The sequence below is a fragment of the Drosophila mojavensis genome, unplaced genomic scaffold (assembly GCF_018153725.1).
Source record: "Drosophila mojavensis isolate 15081-1352.22 unplaced genomic scaffold, ASM1815372v1 contig_36, whole genome shotgun sequence".
In the NCBI taxonomy this organism is placed as follows: domain Eukaryota; kingdom Metazoa; phylum Arthropoda; class Insecta; order Diptera; family Drosophilidae; genus Drosophila; species Drosophila mojavensis.
Window position 1 is genome coordinate 16,301,854 of NW_025318858.1, and position 20,482 is coordinate 16,322,335.

Consider the following 20,482-nt stretch of genomic DNA (forward strand, 5'->3'; position numbering starts at 1 on the left):
TCCGATTAGAAAAATTATTCAGTATTTTTATTGTTTTCTAATAACCTGTTACAGTCGAGTCTCGATAATTTGTACCCCGATAAATATAAAATCCCTTAAAATCGAGAAACTTCTATCCCCTTTAAATAAATTCGTTCTCGATAAATCTCGATAGTTTGAATTACTGCGTAAATTGAGAACAAAAACGATCCCTTTGCCATTTCAAATTATCAAAACTCGATTGTTTTATTTTAAATATGGACTGTAAATCTTTTTAACATACTTTTTTATTTAACCTTTGTAGTTAATAATTGATAAAAAGTTAAACATTTAAAAATTCAAAATATGTAATGAAGTACACTCTGAAGCAATTCCTAAAGAATATTGAAAATATTTTAAGGCCTTAAATAGACCATTTTTTTTCCATAGTTTCACTAATACAACAATAAGAGAAGCTCACTGTAATTAATATAGATCAATGAAATTCATAAATCAAAATGGCATAGAACTGCAAAAAAATGATGAAGATATAAGCCATATTGAAATATATTTAACCAATATACATATTCAATTTCTATATTTATTTATAATTTTGTTTTTAACATGATGTTGTCATTATATACATAAATGAAAGTTGCATAAAAAGCCAAATATTCTACTAGGAGCAAACAAAAATATTAAATTTCATTTCCCATTGTATTCAATTTAAATCGTAAATAAAACCGCATTTCACAATTATGTGTTAGATTATGAAGGTATATATATGTATGAATATTTATGTACATTTATGTATATATTATATAATATATTCAATTTTTAAATCTAATCACATTTCTCTTTTTACGTCTCCAAGCACAAGCTTTATGTCATAAATATGGAATTCTAGTGAAAGCAAGCAAGAATACGCAAATTGCTTTAGCAATTGCAAAATGCTTCTGGCGTGCACATAATTCGATTGTGCAACCGCAGTACAGCATATAGAGATAAATATATATATATATATATATATATATATATATATAGAGTAATAAATGTATATGGGGGTAGCTTGCTTATATGTATGTCTCAAAGCTATGGCGCTGCTCTGCTTTGATATTCTTTTGCCAACTGCGAGTTAATTGAGTTGGAAAAACTGTTTGCCAGCGCCCATGGCTATAAAGGGGTTCCACTAATCAATAGTGCAGATAACCGTTAGATCTATACATATACGTATGTACCTGATGCTTGTGTATGGCAACAGCATGTTAATAATAACACTCTTTAACACAATTTGTGAAAAGTGTAGCACTCAAAAGTGAAAGAACACATTTTCTGCACTATTAAGAAAATCCCTAAAGAAAAGCGTCTTTATTATTTATTCAAATTAAAATTACGTTTTCATGACATTCTCCCATTGAAAATGTGAATAATAGAACTGTTATGGTTTGTAACCTTAGTTCCCAATCTTACTCCGTAATTCAAAGGCAAATTTAATAAAGAATAACTTATATAGAACTTTAAGACTTTCAGTTACCAAAAGTTTTATTGAAACTGTCTTGTCTATTGGTATGCTTTTAGTTCTCAACACGTAAATAATAAAAAAGTTCTTAAACTATATTTTCTCTACTTAATTATTGAATCTTGTTGGCCTGTGTAAACGCATCCAAGTTGACTTCAACAAGTTTTGTTTGGCGTAAAAGAGGGAAAAAATCGTGTCATTAATCTTGCCGTAAGCTAAGTTATTGAAGAGTGGAAACCTCGCCCACCCCCATTGCGCCCCCCGCCCAACACCAACTAGCTTACAATTTATCCTTGCCAACTAATGAGCGTTGAGTTTTTCTTGCGAAAGCGAAGCCCAAGAATTTTGATCAACTTTGCCGCCAAAAAAGTTGAGATTTATGACTGCCTGTATTTAGCTTGAGGTGCATAATTAAAATATAAGCTTACTCTTACTCTTACTCGTTCTCTTCTTCTGATTTGATTTGATTTTATTTTATTTTGCTTGCTTTCAAGTCAAGGTAAATGCGCTGAAGTCGCCTAAGATTAATTACCCTGGTGAATATACTAATTAAATTGCTCCCACAGTGGCTATAGCGAGGGAGATGTCATCATCTGTTCTTCAACAAAGTCGATAAACTTTGCCAAACTTTGAGATGCTTGTATGCAAAATGAATAAGGGTTTGATGTAATTCGTGTGATAATGCTTGCAACTAAATATATGATGAGTGATTATGGAGCAGAAAATTGGCTTATATAATTTTGTACGAAAACATAATTTGAAAATAAAACACAAATAAATAAAATAGAAAAAAAAAAACAAAAAATAATAATCAATAAAATATATATTAAAGCTGTAAAAAATAAAATAGCACCAATTGCATTTTTTCGACTTTTTTGAAAATTTAGATATATAAAAACGTTGAATATTGATAATCACAACTGTATATATATGAAGTAAAAAGAAAAATAAAAATATTATTTAAAAAATAATATATACAAATTATTTGAATAATAAATATACAAACAATAAAAATAAGAAAATAAAATCATAAACATGAAATGTATCTATTTTGTGTTAAAATAATAAATATAAGGCAAAATATAACAACAATATAATATAATTAATAAAATGAATTATTTAATAATTGTAAAATATAATACATATAATACAAATGTACATATGACATTTTATCTATGTGCTCTACGTGTTATTCCAGAGGGTCCAATGCTTGTCTGTAAAGAGACGCATTCCGCTTTCTCTTTATTCAATACACGCGCATTCGTTCTGACGGCACTCGAGTGTAAGAGAGACATCGTTCGATTAGGACAGCTGCTCATGCGTCGACAGCTCTGTAAATTTGTCTAGATTGACTAAGTATATTGATAAGTATGAAGTAGTGTACAGCCAGGAAAGCAAAGTCGTGGGCTGGCGCCTAGAACAAATTGTTTAAGCTCAATGCGCGTAATAAAGTAAACAAATAAGAGCTTAAATCTGTTTGAACTGATTCAATGCTACTCGAAAAATATATATGATATATTATAAACTATTTATATATAATTAAAGCTGAAAGATTCCTTAAAATTAAAAAAATATGTCATTACGTAAAGCCAATTAAAGCCGCTTAACTCACCTGTAATAATTGAGTATTTGTGTAAAGACGCCGGGATGACGATCGAAGAAATATTCATTGAGCACCGGATCATAATTAGCCAGGGCTTCGGTCAGGCGTGAGAGGCGCGTTGCAGGTATTTTCTTGAGCGTCGCCTTGTAGGTTTCATATCTGCAATAAAGGAGCAAAGTGAGCCAATAAATTCAACTGGATTTGCATGCAAATTAACTGCAGTACGCATACGCCCCGCTGGCCCAATATAACTTTACAAATTACCATTGCCATAACTCTAACTTACTGTCTCTCTCTCTCTCTCTCTGTCTCTCTTTCTGTCTCACTCTTTCTCTCCCAGCATTTATATCTGTGTTTGCGTGTAGTCTTGACCCTTTCGCATTGGCCATTAAATCAAGCCACAAAAAATTATACGTAACACAATTCGCTTCGGTCGAAATCTTACTACCAAAAAGTGAGTGATAAAAAATTCACATGGGGTGGAGCGCGGAAACGGGACGAAGACAAGGCTAAGTGTAAGTAAAGCCAGCTATAAGCCATTTGCATACATTTTGGCATTTGTGCTGACCTTTTTTTTTTTTTTATTTGCTCTTTTGGCCATCATAGATGCTCGCTCTTTACTTTTATTTTCGCCACATTTATATATAATGCATAGCATCGTGCAATGCGCACACATTAACCCTTTGCTTAGGTTTGCTTTTGGCCCTTAAACTGATGATTTGGCGTTAATGCTGCCATGCTAAGTAAATATTAAAGTTTTGCATTGGTTCTATAAAAAAAAGTATGTATATGTTCTATATTTCTATTTGTACATTTATATATAATATTATAGAAATTCGTATTCTTTAATGGTAAAGTAAATGCTATAATATCTTTAAGTTAAAAATGTATAAAAACAAATTCCTAATTTCCTTTCCTTTCCTGCCTGCCTTTGTTGACTTACAATATCCTCTTTCTAAATACCCTAGATATAATCATTTATATAAATATACTATTTTTATTTAGTCTTTCGATCCTTCGCATGTTTCCTAAGCTAAACTTTTACAAAGTCCCCACGAACAAAAATTATTTTGTAAAGTTTTTGGCTTATGAAAGCCTTTGTGTGCTACATGTGTTTCATAAATACATACATATGTATGTATGTCTCTTTTAAGCTGTCGATAAAGTTCCACCTGTGCTAACGAATGCCACATTGTTGCTGAAATGAATTGAATTTCCGACTTTCGCAAGATATAATTAAATTCAATTTACTTAATTTCCAGCAATTTATTTTAAATTTAATTTCGCATTTATAACACGCGCCACGGCCTCAATATCTGCGTTGACATCCTGCATTTGGGAGAGAAATTCAGATGCGTTTCGTGCTTTATTGTCAAATTGTTTGTATGGGGATAAATTAAATATTTCATCCGACTGTTAAGAGCAGCCGGCAACATCAAAAGCAATGGCAATGGCAATGGCAATAATACGAATGCGAACCGACGCACAACAATTGCCATTAACATTTATGAAGCCATTTGATTATGGTAATTGACCCTGGCAGTTACAGGCGGCTATCGATAAGTGGACAGGGTCCTACGCATCAAAAACATACCCACACGAAAACTTTCATTCCTTCACTCATTTTGCCAGGAGATTAGGTTTTCTGATTGCAATTTGAGCGACGCTACGTATGGGTGATAAATACTCAACATTTGTTGTATATCCAGGCGATTATATTTGACACAGCGTAGCTTATAAACATACAAAAATAGGACGAAAATTATTAAAGTTTCTTTGGATTTCTAATTTCATTAATAAATCAATTTCACACAACTAACTTCAGTCATTCCCTACAAGCCATCATAATAACTCACAAAATTAATATATAAATAAATTACAAACAATTTGCATTCAATAACTTGCAAAAAGTCCATATTCAATGCTATTTATTCTCTTCCATTTATTTTGAGGATTGCTTAGCTCTTGCATTCCCCCATACTCAGTCTGTGAAGAGCTTTATTTAGCATTCCCCTCTAAAGAGAACCAGTCACTACGTCTGTCTCGTTCGCACTGCTTTTGACAGCGCACCCTCCACTCTTCAAGTACTTTCAGTTAGCAAACAGCTTTATTATCCCAGTTGACAAATTATTTGAAAGCTTTATTGTTGTTGGCAATCTTAAAGAGCAAGCAATTTAATGGAACGCATATATGTATGTAACTTGACAAATACACTCACAACAATTTATTTGGACTGAGTGTTTTTTGCTCATTTCATTTGCTTTCATTCTCTTTAAATGCTGGGCACTAAGAGTAGATTGCTGATCAGCAGCTGTTTGAAATGCTCTTATGCTCGCAATAGTGTGCGTTAGCTCGCAGCCGTCTGATAAGCTGACGAGTATGTCAGCGTATGTATGTGTGAGTGAATGAGCGGCATGCCGTCTCCATAGTTTTCGCCTTTAGTGTCGCAGCAACAGTTTCTCAGTTGCTAGCTGCCCGCTAAACGACTAGCACGTGGTATTTCAATTTGAATTGTGGTAAACGCCCTAGTTTTTCATACTTGAAATTAATTAAAAATATAAGACAAGCATAATGCTGCGTATTTTGAGGACTAGTGGATTGCTGCGTGCGGAATGCAAAAATTTGGCTGCTGCTGCTGCCTATTCGGCTATGCCGCAGCCACAAACAACTCCAGATGTGCTCTACACTGGCGTAAGTATAGTCTATATATAAATTATATACATATGTTTGTTTGTGTACATAACACGCATTACGCCGTGATAAGACCAAGATAATGTGTAAGTGTAAATGAATACATATCCTCTACATATGTATGTACATATACCTATATGTAAGCTTTCAAACTTGATTATTTACTAAGTAAAATTGCAATTTTTTTCGCCGTTGGTTTTGCTTGACCTTGACAAATCGCAACTGCCCTTTTGTTTTCACATTTGCGGCTACTCAACCACAGACACAAACAAATCTATGTGAGAGCGAAGAGGGAGAGGCAAAAAAAGCAAACGCACTCTATAAACATATTGAGTTGAATTCTATAATTAATGCAAATTCCAGGCTTACATGCAGAAAACCAGCGTTCATATGTCGCATTAGATAAACATTTGCCTGCCTCTATGTACATTCAGACATATGTTTATTTAAGTGTGCATGTGTATGTGACTTCTCAGCATAGGAAAATACCCAGACAAGAAACGCGAAGCACACATGCAAACCGGCGAATAGGCAGAGGCAAAGCAAGAGAAACAAAAAATATATCGCGTTATTTACTGCCGGCTGTTGTTGTTATGGTTGGTGCTTGCTGACTGACGCTCTCGTTATATCACAGCCGCCGCTCTTTTTGCAGTTCACATTGTTAGAGAGCAGCGACTTTTCTCTTTTATTAAATTCAGCTACTTTAAATGCATTGTAGAATTTTGTTTGGAATTTTAAGCTGGTACTGTGTGTATTTTTAATTTAATAATAAAAAAAGAGGAGCTGAATTTTATGAATTATATGATAAATATACCAGTAACAAATTTTGTTTGATCGTGACCTTCGAATGTCGAGCTACCTCTATAGGTCTCTTTGTTGTATATTAATAAACTTCTGTCAATATGTTTTTATATGAACACAAAATGCTACTGATAAGAGTCTTTTAATATGTATATTTAATATGTATGTTCATTACGATTAAGAATATGAATGTACCTGTCTATAAATATTTTACCTGTTAATTGATTCTTAGAGAGATTGATGTTATCGTTTAATTAATTCGTATACAGAGTATATTAATATGGCACATAACGACTAAAACAAATATATAAAAATATATAAATATAAAATATAATAAATTACTATTTAAATATCAATAGCTATAGGTAAGTAATATATATGTAGATTATTAAGATCTAACAAATTGAAGCTTGAAAATATAAATGTTCTTTAATATGTTTTTAGACTACTCTTGCATATATTTATGTATGTATACAATATATGTTTCTAAACTCTTTTAACATAAACTTTATTTCTATGCCAGGAAAGAAAGTTCATATTTTTAGCTATTGTCAAATTTTTCCGGTATACCGCTAACTAGCTTATCTAGGGCTTCGGCTAGTCATCTGTCCCACACGTGTTGCTAAAGTATTTTAGTCTGGCGGAAATTTTTTACGATATTTCACAATTTACCTCGTCATGCTGAGATTGAATTTAAACCTGAGAGACATTTGAATATATTTACGTAGACATTCATATATATTCAAATATATTTTATAGTCAGCAAGATTCTCTGCCTGCCCAGCTGTGTAAACAGCATAGTTTTAATCGAGGCCAACTAATTAGAGAGCTGCTCGATTACACCAGAACAGTAAATTAATCTTATTGATTAGCTTCGTTCCGGCAATAATTGCGTATGTCAATTACAAAGTGTAATCGAATTGGCAGCAGATTATTATGGGATAAATGACTAGTAGATCACTATAAGCAGTTTGTTTATGCTTAACAGACGATAAGCTCAGTATATTCTGCTGAGTAGAACTGCTGACTAATAGAACTAGTGCAAAAGAACTTGTCGTTTATTAGCAGCTGAATAATATTTTAGAAAAATGAATCGATTCAGAACAAGCTTTTGAAAAACCTAGAACATGATTAATTGAACAGAGCTAAAGATCTAAATAAATAAATCTATATGTTGTAGTAAGATATGTTGTAGATAGATTTTGTTCTTACTCTTGTAAATAAATAAATAAAAATAAATAATCATAGCTAACTACTTAGATAGTAAGATTATTAAACCCGTTAAAATTTTGTTATATCTTTATTTCAATTCATCCATTCCAGCTCTTCATCAACAATGAGTGGCACAAGAGCAAGTCGGGCAAGAGCTTTCCCACTATTAACCCAACCACCGAACAGACCATTGCCGAAATCCAAGCCGGTGGCAAGGAGGATATAGACATAGCCGTTAAAGCAGCGCGTCAAGCATTCAAGTAAATATAATTTTGTAAATAAAATGAAGAATAATTGCTCATGCTCATTTGAACTTTATTTAATTTATAGATTGGGTTCACCCTGGCGTCGCATGGATGCTTCGGATCGTGGTCGTTTGCTCTATCGCCTGGCTGATCTCATTGAACGCGATCAAGTTTATTTGGCTGTAAGTGGTGGATAGATATTTAAATATCAAATCGCACTGCTAATCCTAATCGTAATGCTCTTTCGTTCCAGAGTTTGGAAACCCTGGACAATGGCAAGCCCTATAGCATGTCCTACAATGTGGATTTGCCCACGGCTATAAAGAATCTGCGTTACTTTGCCGGCTGGGCGGACAAGAATCATGGCAAGACCATTCCCATGGACGGTGACTTCTTTACCTATACACGCCACGAGCCCGTGGGTGTTTGTGGTCAGATTATACCATGGAATTTCCCAATTCTGATGATGGCCTGGAAGCTGGGACCTGCTTTGGCCACCGGCAACACCATCATTCTGAAGCCCGCCGAACAAACCAGTCTGACGGCCCTCTACATTGCGCAGCTGATCAAGGAAGCTGGCTTCCCCGAGGGCGTGGTCAATGTGGTGCCTGGCTTTGGTGACGCTGGCGCCGCTCTGGCTAACCACAGCGATGTCGACAAGGTCGCCTTCACCGGCTCCACAGATGTGGGCAAGCTGATTCAGCTGGCGTCAGGCAATACGAATCTGAAGCGCGTAACTCTGGAATTGGGCGGCAAGTCACCCAACATTATTCTAGCCGATTCGGATCTGGACTATGCCGTGGAGACAGCTCATTTCGGTCTGTTCTTCAATATGGGTCAATGCTGCTGTGCCGGCTCGCGCACCTTTGTCGAGGACAAGATCTACGATGAGTTTGTGGAGCGCAGCGCAGAGCGTGCCAAGAAGCGCACCGTTGGCAACCCCTTCGATCTGAACACCGAACAGGGACCGCAGGTCAACGAGGAGCAAATGGAAAAGATTTTGGGTCTGATTCAGACGGGCAAGGAGCAGGGCGCCAAGCTGGTTGCCGGCGGCAAACGCCCCGAAGGTCTGTCCGGCTACTTCGTCCAGCCCACGGTCTTTGCCGATGTCCAGGACAACATGACCATTGCACGCGAAGAGATCTTTGGCCCGGTGCAGCAGCTCATCCGCTTCAAGAAGCTCGACGAGGTGATCGAGCGTGCCAACAACTCAGACTACGGCCTGGCTGCCGCTGTCTTCACCAAGGATCTGGACAAGGCTAACTACATTGTGGGCGGTCTGCGCGCCGGCACCGTCTGGGTGAACACTTACAATGCCCTGGCCGCCCAGGCGCCTTTCGGCGGCTACAAGATGTCCGGTCATGGTCGCGAGAATGGCGAATATGCTCTCTCCAACTATACGGAAGTCAAGAGCGTCATTGTCAAGGTGCCACAGAAGAACTCCTAAGTGCCGCAGCTCTGAATGCGAAAACCAATTTGCTCATTCCCAAATTGGAATTGGATTTTCTTTTATAGCAATAAGCGCACATTAACTCGTCAATCGAATTGCTGTGTATTTTCCACTTGAATTAATTTTAGTGAACAAGAAAACACTCTGAAATATAATTGAAATTATTTTTTAGCAAATATTTGCCGTCTGCTTCAAATTTGGGTGGTAAAATTGTAGAAAAACTATTGAATTGCTTTTTATTGTTATTACGTTATAGAAAAAAGCTTAAATTTTATTTATCTCTATTTATTTATCACTCTTTCGCTCCTATAATACTCTCTCTCGCCATTTACTCGATGTCTTTTTCAAATATCTTCTTTCTCTCCTTATCTATTTATTTACGGCGCTGTTCGAAATACAGCAAAAACTGCATTTTTTTTTTTACTAAGGTAGAGAGAGAGAGAGAGAGAAACATGAAGCTATGCAGAGATTCAGTTAGAAATCGAGAAGAAATAACTAAACAGAGAATTCCAAAATTCCATATTACATGTCTATTCATAGACTCTAAAATGCACATCTATCCGCTGCATTCTATATACAGGGTAATTTTGTACATATATAGACGTGTATGTGTGTGTGTGCTGCATTGTTTAGTTGTTCTTAGCCGCATAGCAGCCACACAACAACAGCAGGAGCCACGCCAGAGCAGGAGTTGAAGCCATGGCAGAAGAAGTTCGAGCATCCTTTCATCCTCTCTGTGCTCTAAAGTTGTTGCATTTATATTGGATGGCAGCTGAGCGTGTCAAGTGTTTTGCGGTCACTGCAAAGTTGTAGCTTATTTTGTTTGTCTTGTTGTTGTTGTTGAAATTGAATCAAAGCATTTGTTAGCAATTTATTTGGAAATTTGTCTTTTTTCTTCTCTGTATATAAATAAATATATGTATAAACAGATATGTATATATATAACATCAGTAAATTGCATTTGGCTCTGGTCCGAACCACAATTTATTCGCCATGGCAAAGTGCTTTTCGAGTCATTTGATTTATTTACAAGAGATAAGTTGCAGGTGCTGGAAAAGTTGACTGAATTTTAAAAGAGTTTTTCTTTGAAATATTTTGTAACAAGCAAAATGTAATAATTGAAAAACAGCACGAGAAAGAGAGCGAGAAATTTGCTCGAGATTTCACTTGATTGTTTATTGTTTTTTCTCTAAGCCGAACAAATATAAATAAGGCTTAACAAAAAAAAAAAAAAAATAAATAAATAAATAAATAAAACAAAAATAAGAAAATACTCTGTGCATATTGCAGAGCAGCAAATAGAAATAAAATTGAATACATTTTTTAGGTCAGATAAAAATCAGCTTAAATGCAACCAGTGTTGCCAGTATAGCTTTTTTCAGGCCAGATCCAGCCTGTTTCCAGGGGTCTGTCGTGCAGTGCAGTAAATGTGAAAAGTATATAATTTTGATTTTTTATACATATAAATAAGATAATAATCAAAGTTAAATATATTTTTCAGATTTGTCATACATATGTCACATAATTTCATATTACCTATCTAACTTTTAACAGGGTATTCGCTAGTCAAGTTTAGCAGCCTTTATTTTGCAGTTTTTCTTTCCACTTCAGTAGTTTTTCCGCCATTTGCACATTGGCAACCCTTAATACCCTGCCAATGAAAAATGCAATTTATATACATGTATATATTTTTCAATAATCAAACAGCCCAAACCCATCTACAGCTGCTGCCGCCAGGACACACATGTGGTATACGAAATTATTTCCATTGCATGCGCTTTTTTTCCAAATTGATTTTCACAATGCCAATTTCATGCATATTCAAATATCTCCTACACAATGTATACTCAAAAATTGTAAATGATTCCAAATGCCCGGCTATATAAAGGGCGTAGCGTAGGCGTGTCAAAAGAGGAGCACAGGAGGCTTGGAGGAGCTGCCAAAAGCGCAGCCGTGCGCAATGAGCCGAATGCACAGGTACGACAGAGCGTTACGAATGGTCCCGGCCCAGTCAAAAAAGAAACAAGAAGACGAAGCAGACTCTGAAGCACGTAACATAATTGAAAATCATTTTCCACAGAAAAAAAAAATTGTAAGAAAAAGAAAACAAAGCTTAATGCACACTAAATGTGTCAAATCCGTTGGCAAGGACAAAGTGCAAAAACACGACGTCGGTGATTAAGTGCCTGACTAAAAGATACCCCCACTTTTCAGTGTGTACATAAAATAAATGCCATTTTAACAGAACGACTTTGATAATTTATGACCTTGGTTATGACATTTAGAATTGATGAATTGAAATAGTTTGTACTCTAGTAAATATAAAGTATTTTTATATTTTAAGACAGTCATATGTTGTAGCTGTAACTGCAACCCATAACTAAAGGATGGTAGTATATGATAATAAAATTGATTGTCCTTAAAAATTAAATATAAAATAACAGCAATAATATAATAAAATAAATAAATTTTTGTATATTATAAGAATGTATTAAAAATTTGAGATAAGTATAAATATGTTTTTTTTATAATTTAAGAAATTATTATTATGAATACATAAAATAATAATTCAATTGAAACAAATTTTGCTTTAAATTTTACATATTTTAAAATACAAATTTTTTGTTATATATGTATGTACACATTTTATAATATTTACTTATTATTTATGTTAAATAAAACGAAACAAACATTTTTTTTATATCTATATACTTTTCCAGTTATTATATATTTTAAAAATATATTTATTTATCATATATTTTAAACTTAACTTTTTTTATAGATATTTGTCCATTTGTCATATATTTTAAAATTATGCACACTATACATATTTATTTTTTATAATCATCAATACATACTCAGTGGCATGTTATCAAATTACCAATATACCCCTTTGCACTTTAGCCGCCAGAGCAAGTCAGCATAAATGTTCATGGCTAAAGCCGATTGGGCGCTCTACTGTTTCGGTTGGGCAAACCACGAACGCATACCGACTACATTTAGGGCCAATTACAATTATGATGCCTATGGACCGCAACTATATTTTAGCATTTGGCACTTCATTAAAAGGCCAGCGGAACGTGGCGTGGCGACACGGCCAGCCAAAGGAGGGTTAGGGGCAGAAAAAACGCCAAGTTGGCCAATTTGCCGGCACATTTTTTCACTGTTTCTGCTGCCGTTTGGACTGACATTGAGTGCGGCTTTATCGCATTGTATACACTCGATTACATTGTTATGGCTCTGCCAAAAGGTCTAAATGAGCCAATGGCGAACACCTAACTTAGATGCGGCAGCCTTGCGACAAGAAAAAAAAGGAATACATCGAGTTTTAGCTCTTCGCTACCATCAACTGCCACCACCTGCCTAGCCAAAGAAAGAAGCTCAAGTAAATTTGTAATGTTGCAAGGCGGGTGTACCAAAATGCACAATGCTCGTTCACAAAGGCCAAGATTGCATAAATAATTTTTTTTATAATTACTCAGATTCATATTATATTATATTTAAATTATTTGTATTGAAATTGTTTTTTATTATTAATTTTTTAAATACAAGTCCCATTGTTAATAAGTATAAATTTCTAATAGTTTTAAAAATAATTTTCTCATTTATTTTGTATAACATCAGTAATGCCAGTGTTCTGGAAAAAATTTAAATTTAATCAAAACTGAGTTTTATTACAAATTACATCTAAGAAAAATATGCTTATAATAATTGTCTAGCAAAACTTGAACTTTCTACTAAAACCTATCAACTCTCTTTTATCTCCCGGAACAGACCACGAAATAAAAGTAAAAAAGAGAAATGAGGGCGAAATACCCTGACTTTGATCATTAGCCATCAAATAGCAAGTGACGCTCGCACTGCGCTGCAGATAAAGAAGAACGCAAACACAAAGAGCACGAAGCGATAGCGGAGTGGAATAGCTTGTCTTAACAAAGGCTTAGACAGCCCAGCAGGAAACACCACCCACGGGGATTAGCTGTGTAAGTAAGGCAGATCAAGACATTTGCGCCATCATCCACAACTCTGACGTCTTAAGTCGCATCAACATTTTCTTTTTAATGCTTTTACTTCCACCTTTCTTTGTGTATACATATAAGTATACATACATATATATTTTCATAATTCTTTACTCAAATTTTATTTTGTACACTCTTATAGGTTCTTTAAGAATTTATTTTTATATAGACAATATTTTTGAATTTCAAGTGAAATTTCAATTTAAATTATATTAGAAGTAGTCACCGTATTTCTAAAGAATTTTTGTATTTATTTTTATGAATATTACATACGTGCAATGAGAAAAGAGAATGCTCGAAATTATATTTAATTTGAGCTTTTGATTTTGTTTATTGGGTTCTTTGAATTCAAAACAGAACAAAGATTAATTTTGTCTAAAAGTTTGCTATCTGTGGCTTAAGTGTAAGCTTTTGCCTATTTTTATTTTGTTATATTGATAAACGATACTTAAAGTTAATTTTACGAAATTTATATTTTGTGAATTAATAAATATTAAAAATCAACAAAAAATTGTAGTTTGTTTTAATAAAAGAAAATAAAATATTGAATAGTCCCTACGTATTCTGCTGGATTTAGCATATTTCTATATATTTTTAGCATTAGTGCAAAGAACAGAAACAAAGGAATATTTAATTCAATAATGAATTACAAATTATTTAAAAATTCAATTTTTGTCAACAGAAATGCGATTCTTATTTATTTGTTGTTTGGGTTTTTGTATGTTTTGGTTGACCTAAAAATGCGCCCAAAAATGCGGTTAAAGTGCGCATTAGTGTGTATTTTAGACATAACAAACACACACACACACACATTCTACCACACATACATATATTTACAAAATAAGTGCATCGCACTTAACCCAATATATATTTGAAGTGCCTATCAATGCGACTGAGGCAGCTCTGTGTAAGCATTAGGCGTTCAATTCTCTCCTTCACTTCTCTCCATCACGTCTCTTCAGCACTTGGCCAACAAGCCACAGCTGGCTATGTCGCTCGGCTCTAGCCACAGCCAAATATTTTACAGCTAATGCGCAATTTTCTAACCCAATTTTGATCGATTGGATCAAAAATTTATGTGATGCGTGACGCATAAATTTTGCACTTTAATATTTTATTAAAAAAAAAAAAAAAAACATGTATGTATTCTATTTGTGGATTATTAGAAAATAATAAATTATTTTTGAATACAAATTATTTATAATACATAAAACGTATTCAAATATATATATATGTTAAAAAAAAAAAAAATAAATAAATAAAAGATAGTATATTCTCGGGTAAATACAAAAAAAAAAAAAATAATAGTAAAAATATATATATATATATATATGTATATATGTTAAAAAAAAAAAAGAAATAAAAGATAGTATATTCTCGGATAAATACAAAAAAAACAATAGTAAAAAATAATAAAAATATTTATATAAAATATACTCCATTTATCTCTTATTGTATATAATAATTTCTAAAACTTATTCTTAAAAACTTATAAGTTCAAATTCAGCACTAAGAGAAAAATCAATATACTCTTTTCGCACTTCGCCTTAGGGTATATAATACAACGAGGTGGATCTAAGTAAGTGCTAGCTGGAAAAGTAGATGGCGACGCGAAGCTGATGAATTTTGATGCCATTGGGAAATATAAACGCCAAATGCAGCGATGCAGTCTTTGAGTTTTTCTTGCTTCGAACACTCGCACTTTGTTGTTGTTGTTGTAGTTTTTTGCTGGCTTTGTAGATGTTTACACATGTCGCAAATGCACGCGCCATTTGACGGATGCGGATGCGGAAATGTGAACAAAGCGAAAGTGAAGGACGCATTGGCATAGAGAGTGTGTGGATGCGTTGCACAGAGCACAGAGATATGTGTACGTAATACTATGACAGCGCCGTTCGTGGGTGGGGTTGATTGCGACAGCAATTGCTGGTGGCACTGCTGCAGGGCCGACAGGCTAGACGCCGAGAACAGCCCTGATGCTGTCGGGCTTGGCTCTTGGCTATTAACTGTGGCAAATATTTACATAGGCAGCCGCGCAGCACCAGACACTGGCAAACAGCAAACAACACAAAAGCAAACACAAGATAGACAAATGCGGCGGCATGCAGTGGCAGCAGCACCACCATCAATAGCGGCAGCAGTAACCAGGCAACCAGGCAACGTGCAACGTGCAACGTGCAACAACAGAAACAACAAAACAAAAGCTGCAACTGTAGCAACAGCAGCAACATGACTATATGAGAAGCACTCAAGGCACACGTAGTATTAACCATCTTTTTGAATTCAGACACTTAGCAATATGAACAAGAGAGCGATAAAGCTGAAGAGTGACCGACTGAAAGATATCCTTTACTTTTTTTTTTCTTACAAAGTTACAGTTTAAAAATTCGAAATTCAAAATGTACCAAAATGCTTAGCTCTTGTTTATAATTATAATTGAATTTTGTATTATTTGATATAATTTAATTTAATTTTACATTGAAAATTTCGAAAAATGCCTGTATTTTAAAATTTACATTTATAAATGTATATTTTATAAATATTTTTATAATCATTTTTCCGAATTTTAAATGTAAAAGTATATATGTATATATAAAATATTAATTTATATTTTAAAATTTAAAGATATACGTACGTATGTATATATTTTTTGTTATATTAAATAATATTTTAAAAAATATTATAGGATAAATATAACAATTTTGATATAAAATTTAAAAGATTCTTTCATTAGTAACAAGTGAAAATACAACATTTATATATAATAAATTTTGTCATAATAATAATTTTTTATTAAGCTTTCTAAATTATTTGTCTGCAACTTCACTACACTCGATAGACAGTCACATTCGTGTCACCCTTTTTCGTGCCGACACTGCTTACAGGGTATCAGGAAAAATACACAACGTTGTATACAAGCTGCCAACAGGTAATAAACTTGACTGCACAGCGAATGAAATATGATGATGGGACCTAGTCTTGTATAGCAGCTGTTTCTTTCCTCGTCACATACTTATTTTTCCTCCGTTCCGTTTTTCCTTTTTTTAATTTAGCTATTCTCTTTGATTTCCCCCAAAAAGAACAAAAAATACAAGCGCCCAATATACTCGTACGTATACATTATGAGATTAACCAAAGCTTTTTAGATAAGTACTGGAAGTATATTATTAATTTTTCACTGAAGTGCAAGTGCAAAAAGCCAATTTTAGCTCTCTCAAAGAACTGAACTAAATTTTAGCTAACTTTATTTATAGCCTGCTTGGCGCTTGTATTTGAAATCAAAGTAAGGCTGTAAAATACTCAAAGTATTTATATATGTATATATACATATTTATTTTTATACCCTGAACCCATTGAAAATGGGAAATCAGGGTATAATGGTTTTGTGAAAAAGTATGTAACGGGCAGAAGGAATCAACGCATACCCCATAAAGTATATATATTCTTGATCAGGATGACGAGCTGAGTCGATATAGCCCTGTCCGTCTGTCCGTCCGTCCGTCTGTCCGTCCGTATGAGTGCGTCGATCTCAGAAGAGAAATTTGGCATGCATACTCGTGTGTACCATACGCAGTTCAAGTTTATCATATTTTTTCGATAGCTCGTCCGATAACTTTTTATCGAGAATAATCGAAAAATTTATTTTAATTTTTCAGCCTAATTTGAACACGTTTAGACCTAGAGTCACAGACACAGATTTACTGTGTATATACAGTTGATCGATACAAAGATTTTGTCGTTTACAGATTTTGTATACCACGCCCCCTTCGCCCCCAATTTGTAAAAAACGCATTTCTAGTACTAGAGAATTGTGCTTTGGAATGTACACACATTTTCAACACATGATTACGCTCCAAAGTTTCATTAAGATTGTACGTCTAAAAATTTAATTATTCAACAAAAAAATTCTCATAATATTGCCCACACTGCAGCGCAGCCCAAGCGCAGTCGCTGCTAGCTGCGCAGTTAGCAGAGTAATCACACACTCTGCGTGCGTGTGGATGCATGTGTGCATAAAAGAAGAATGAGTAGAATATCAACATAGAGGGTTCAGGGTATGTCCTAGTCGAGCAGTTTCGACTGGAGCCTTCTTACTTGTTTTTTTTTTTTTTTTCTTTTTGCCAACGAAATTATTTCCTTTGGATTTTTGTTAATTAAATTAATTAACTTACGATTTATTAAATATATATTATGGGAAAAAATTTGTAGTTTAATATTTGTTTTTAATAGCTAATCAAATTTAAAAAATATATAAGGAAATATTATACTAGAATATTTAATTATTTTATTAATTATCTCAATAAAAATATATGTATATAAAATATGTATGTGTAATTTAAAAATAATAGTAAAAATAATATGAAAATACCTTTTTATTTAGTTTTTCTTTAATTTTTTAATATTTGTGTATACCAAAATTGATTTGAAAAGTATAATAAAAAATATGAAAAGTAAACACATAAATAATAAAATTTTCTCTTAATTTTTCTAGTGAGAGGGCTTACTTTAATTTATAAAATATAATATACATTTACAAAACTTAAAATTTCTAAAGTTGAATGAAAATTTTTTCACATTATTTTGCCTGACCCTCATTTTATTTTAAAGAAAACTCCTCTTTTGTCAGCTCAAATTTGAACCTACACCAATAAAGTGCTTGACAATTAGAGTTGTCGTCTTCTGACACGTAAGCTTTATGTTCCAGTTGTTAGTCGAGCTGAGATTTCCCACATAAAGGCCCATGGAAATGCAAGGTATATGTATATGTGCAAAAGTATATGTACAAAAGAAACTTCCCATGCGGGAACCCTTTTTAATTAACTGCGCGAACAGCAACAAAAAATCATAAAATATAACAACCAACGGGCCAAAAAGTACATTCTTTAAGCCATTTTATTTGGCTGTTGGCATGGTTAAAAAACTGCCCCCAGCGCCTCCAGCCCCCTAAAAGATTCTGTGAAAATTTCTTCGGGTATTTTTTTTCTGCTCTTCTGTAAGCTTGTATATATATATGTTTGTATGTGTGACTGTGTGGTTGTTTTTTTTTTTTTTTTTTTTTTTTTTTTTTTTTTTTGCTTTGCTTTACAAATTGTATTTCAACGGTTTTGCGCTTCATTAAAAGTGCTGTTAAAATAACACACGCACAACGAACACCGAAGGGGGCTGGAAAGAGCCGTGGGTGTGGCATATGGCATCGCGGCACAACTTGGGGAATGTTGCGCTGTTCTTCTCTACTTCGCGCAAGGCCGTTGGAGACATGGAGACATGTGAGTGCGCCAGCTGACAAGGCTTACAACATGATTTTGTGGCTGTGTATCCTTTGTTATTTGCCTTTGTGCGTGCAACAGCAACGAATATAAATAAAAGGAAACAACAACAACAACAAAATGGAAACATGGCCAACACAACAACAGCCACGCCCGCTAGCAATCTACAAACAAAAAAAAGCGAAAAGCGAAAAAAAAACGTTACCAACAATAGGCCTGTTAACCCAAAGTATTGTATAACGGAAGCTGGCGCACGTATGTGCTCCTATATGTATTTATATATATAAACAGATTTTTTTCAGACTGCATCAACAGAAAAAAAAAAAAAAAACATATTTTAAAGCAACAATTCCAGGCTTTTTATTTATTTTTTTTTTTTTAATCTAAAATAATGCGCTTTAAAATTTAAAATTCTAAACCTTTTTAATGTGTCTAGGTTTTTAAGTCCTTGCGGAAAGTTTTGACATTTAATACTTGATGAAAATTTGTTGGAGAGTTTTGTTTGCACTTGCAAAAATTAAATTATAAGAAAAATATTATAAAAACTTTCAAAAACAAACAAAATTTTATATATATATTATATGCAACCGAAGTATTGTGTTATAGTTTATATATTAAGTACTTTTTTTGTTTTCTATAACCACATTTAATTTAAGTTTTTTAATATTTAAATATTTATTTATTAAATTTTGTATTTTATTCAATTGTTTTATTCCTGATTCTTTTATATACTATATAAAATTATTCATTTATTTTATTTGATATATTATATTTTATCTATCTATTTTTAAGTGGAATTTTTATACATATTTCATATGTAGTTTCTATATTAAAAAAAAAAAAAAGGAATACATCTAAATTTTAATTTTAATTTTTTTATTAACGTATTTGTATAGGTGTAAAAGCATATTTATTTAATAGTTTTATTTATCATATCTTTTTTTTTCTCTTTCGAAAGTTTCATTTTAAATTTTCATTATATACTAACAAAAAAAAAAAAAAAAAAGGCACTGAAGGGAATTTTAGCACATGCCTAAGAAAATATCAACTGACTATTCGGACAGCTAAAGAGTTTTCTTATTCCAAAGGACTTTATTTGTTGTGAAACCTTTTTTTTCTTGTTTTTGCTGGCAAACTTGCTTTTCTCTTTTTCAATTTCCACCACAAATATTTTATCATAGACCCTAAATTCATCTATGTGTGCATACTCCCCGCAGGACTTTTGGACATTTAAGGAATCTCTGGATGGTCTGACAACAGGCCGGAAAATACGCAACGGAAATTCGAAAGGAAAGTGTATTAAATAACAAGAAGTTAATGAAGCGTAGTGCCAAACACATTGACAGCCACACGGGAGGGCAAGGGACGGGCAGAGGCCGAGTAGCCAGCCCATTGTGTAAATTTGGAACGTCGAAAAGGAAACCACAATAAAGCAAAGCCATAGGAGAGAATAAAAAACAATTCAAGTAGGAGCCAAGTTATTTATTACTCATATTCGCGCCTACACTTTGCTTTTGTTTCATTATGAAATACCCTTGGACTACTCTTGTATTAGAAATTTCTATTATTGTAATAATTAAAAAAAAAAACTGGAAATTTAGGAACTTAGAAGCTCTTTAAAATGAATTGCAGAAGTGATTAGGAGATAAAGTTCCAGATCCAAATCCTAATTCTAAATTTAATATAAATAAATAATAATAAATAATAAATAATATTA

General features: G+C 33.4%; 2 protein-coding genes across 4 annotated transcripts in view; one reads left to right on the forward strand and one right to left on the reverse strand.

The window, feature by feature from the left end:
* LOC6576986 (potassium voltage-gated channel protein Shaw) overlaps positions 1-20,482 on the reverse strand; it is a 57,416-nt gene that overhangs the window by 15,363 nt on the left and 21,571 nt on the right. For all 3 annotated transcript variants that reach the window (XM_032728701.2, XM_032728703.2, XM_002002926.4), the window contains exon 3: positions 3,090-3,239. In XM_032728701.2, the coding sequence (XP_032584592.1) occupies positions 3,090-3,239 (150 nt within the window). The remainder of the gene's footprint in view (positions 1-3,089; positions 3,240-20,482) is intronic.
* On the forward strand, positions 5,535-9,655 carry LOC6576987 (aldehyde dehydrogenase, mitochondrial). Its single transcript, XM_002002927.4, has 4 exons — positions 5,535-5,771; positions 7,896-8,044; positions 8,115-8,211; positions 8,283-9,655. The coding sequence occupies exons 1-4, from the start codon at positions 5,652-5,654 to the stop codon at positions 9,474-9,476; spliced, it is 1,560 nt and encodes a 519-aa protein (XP_002002963.1). The 5' UTR covers positions 5,535-5,651; the 3' UTR covers positions 9,477-9,655.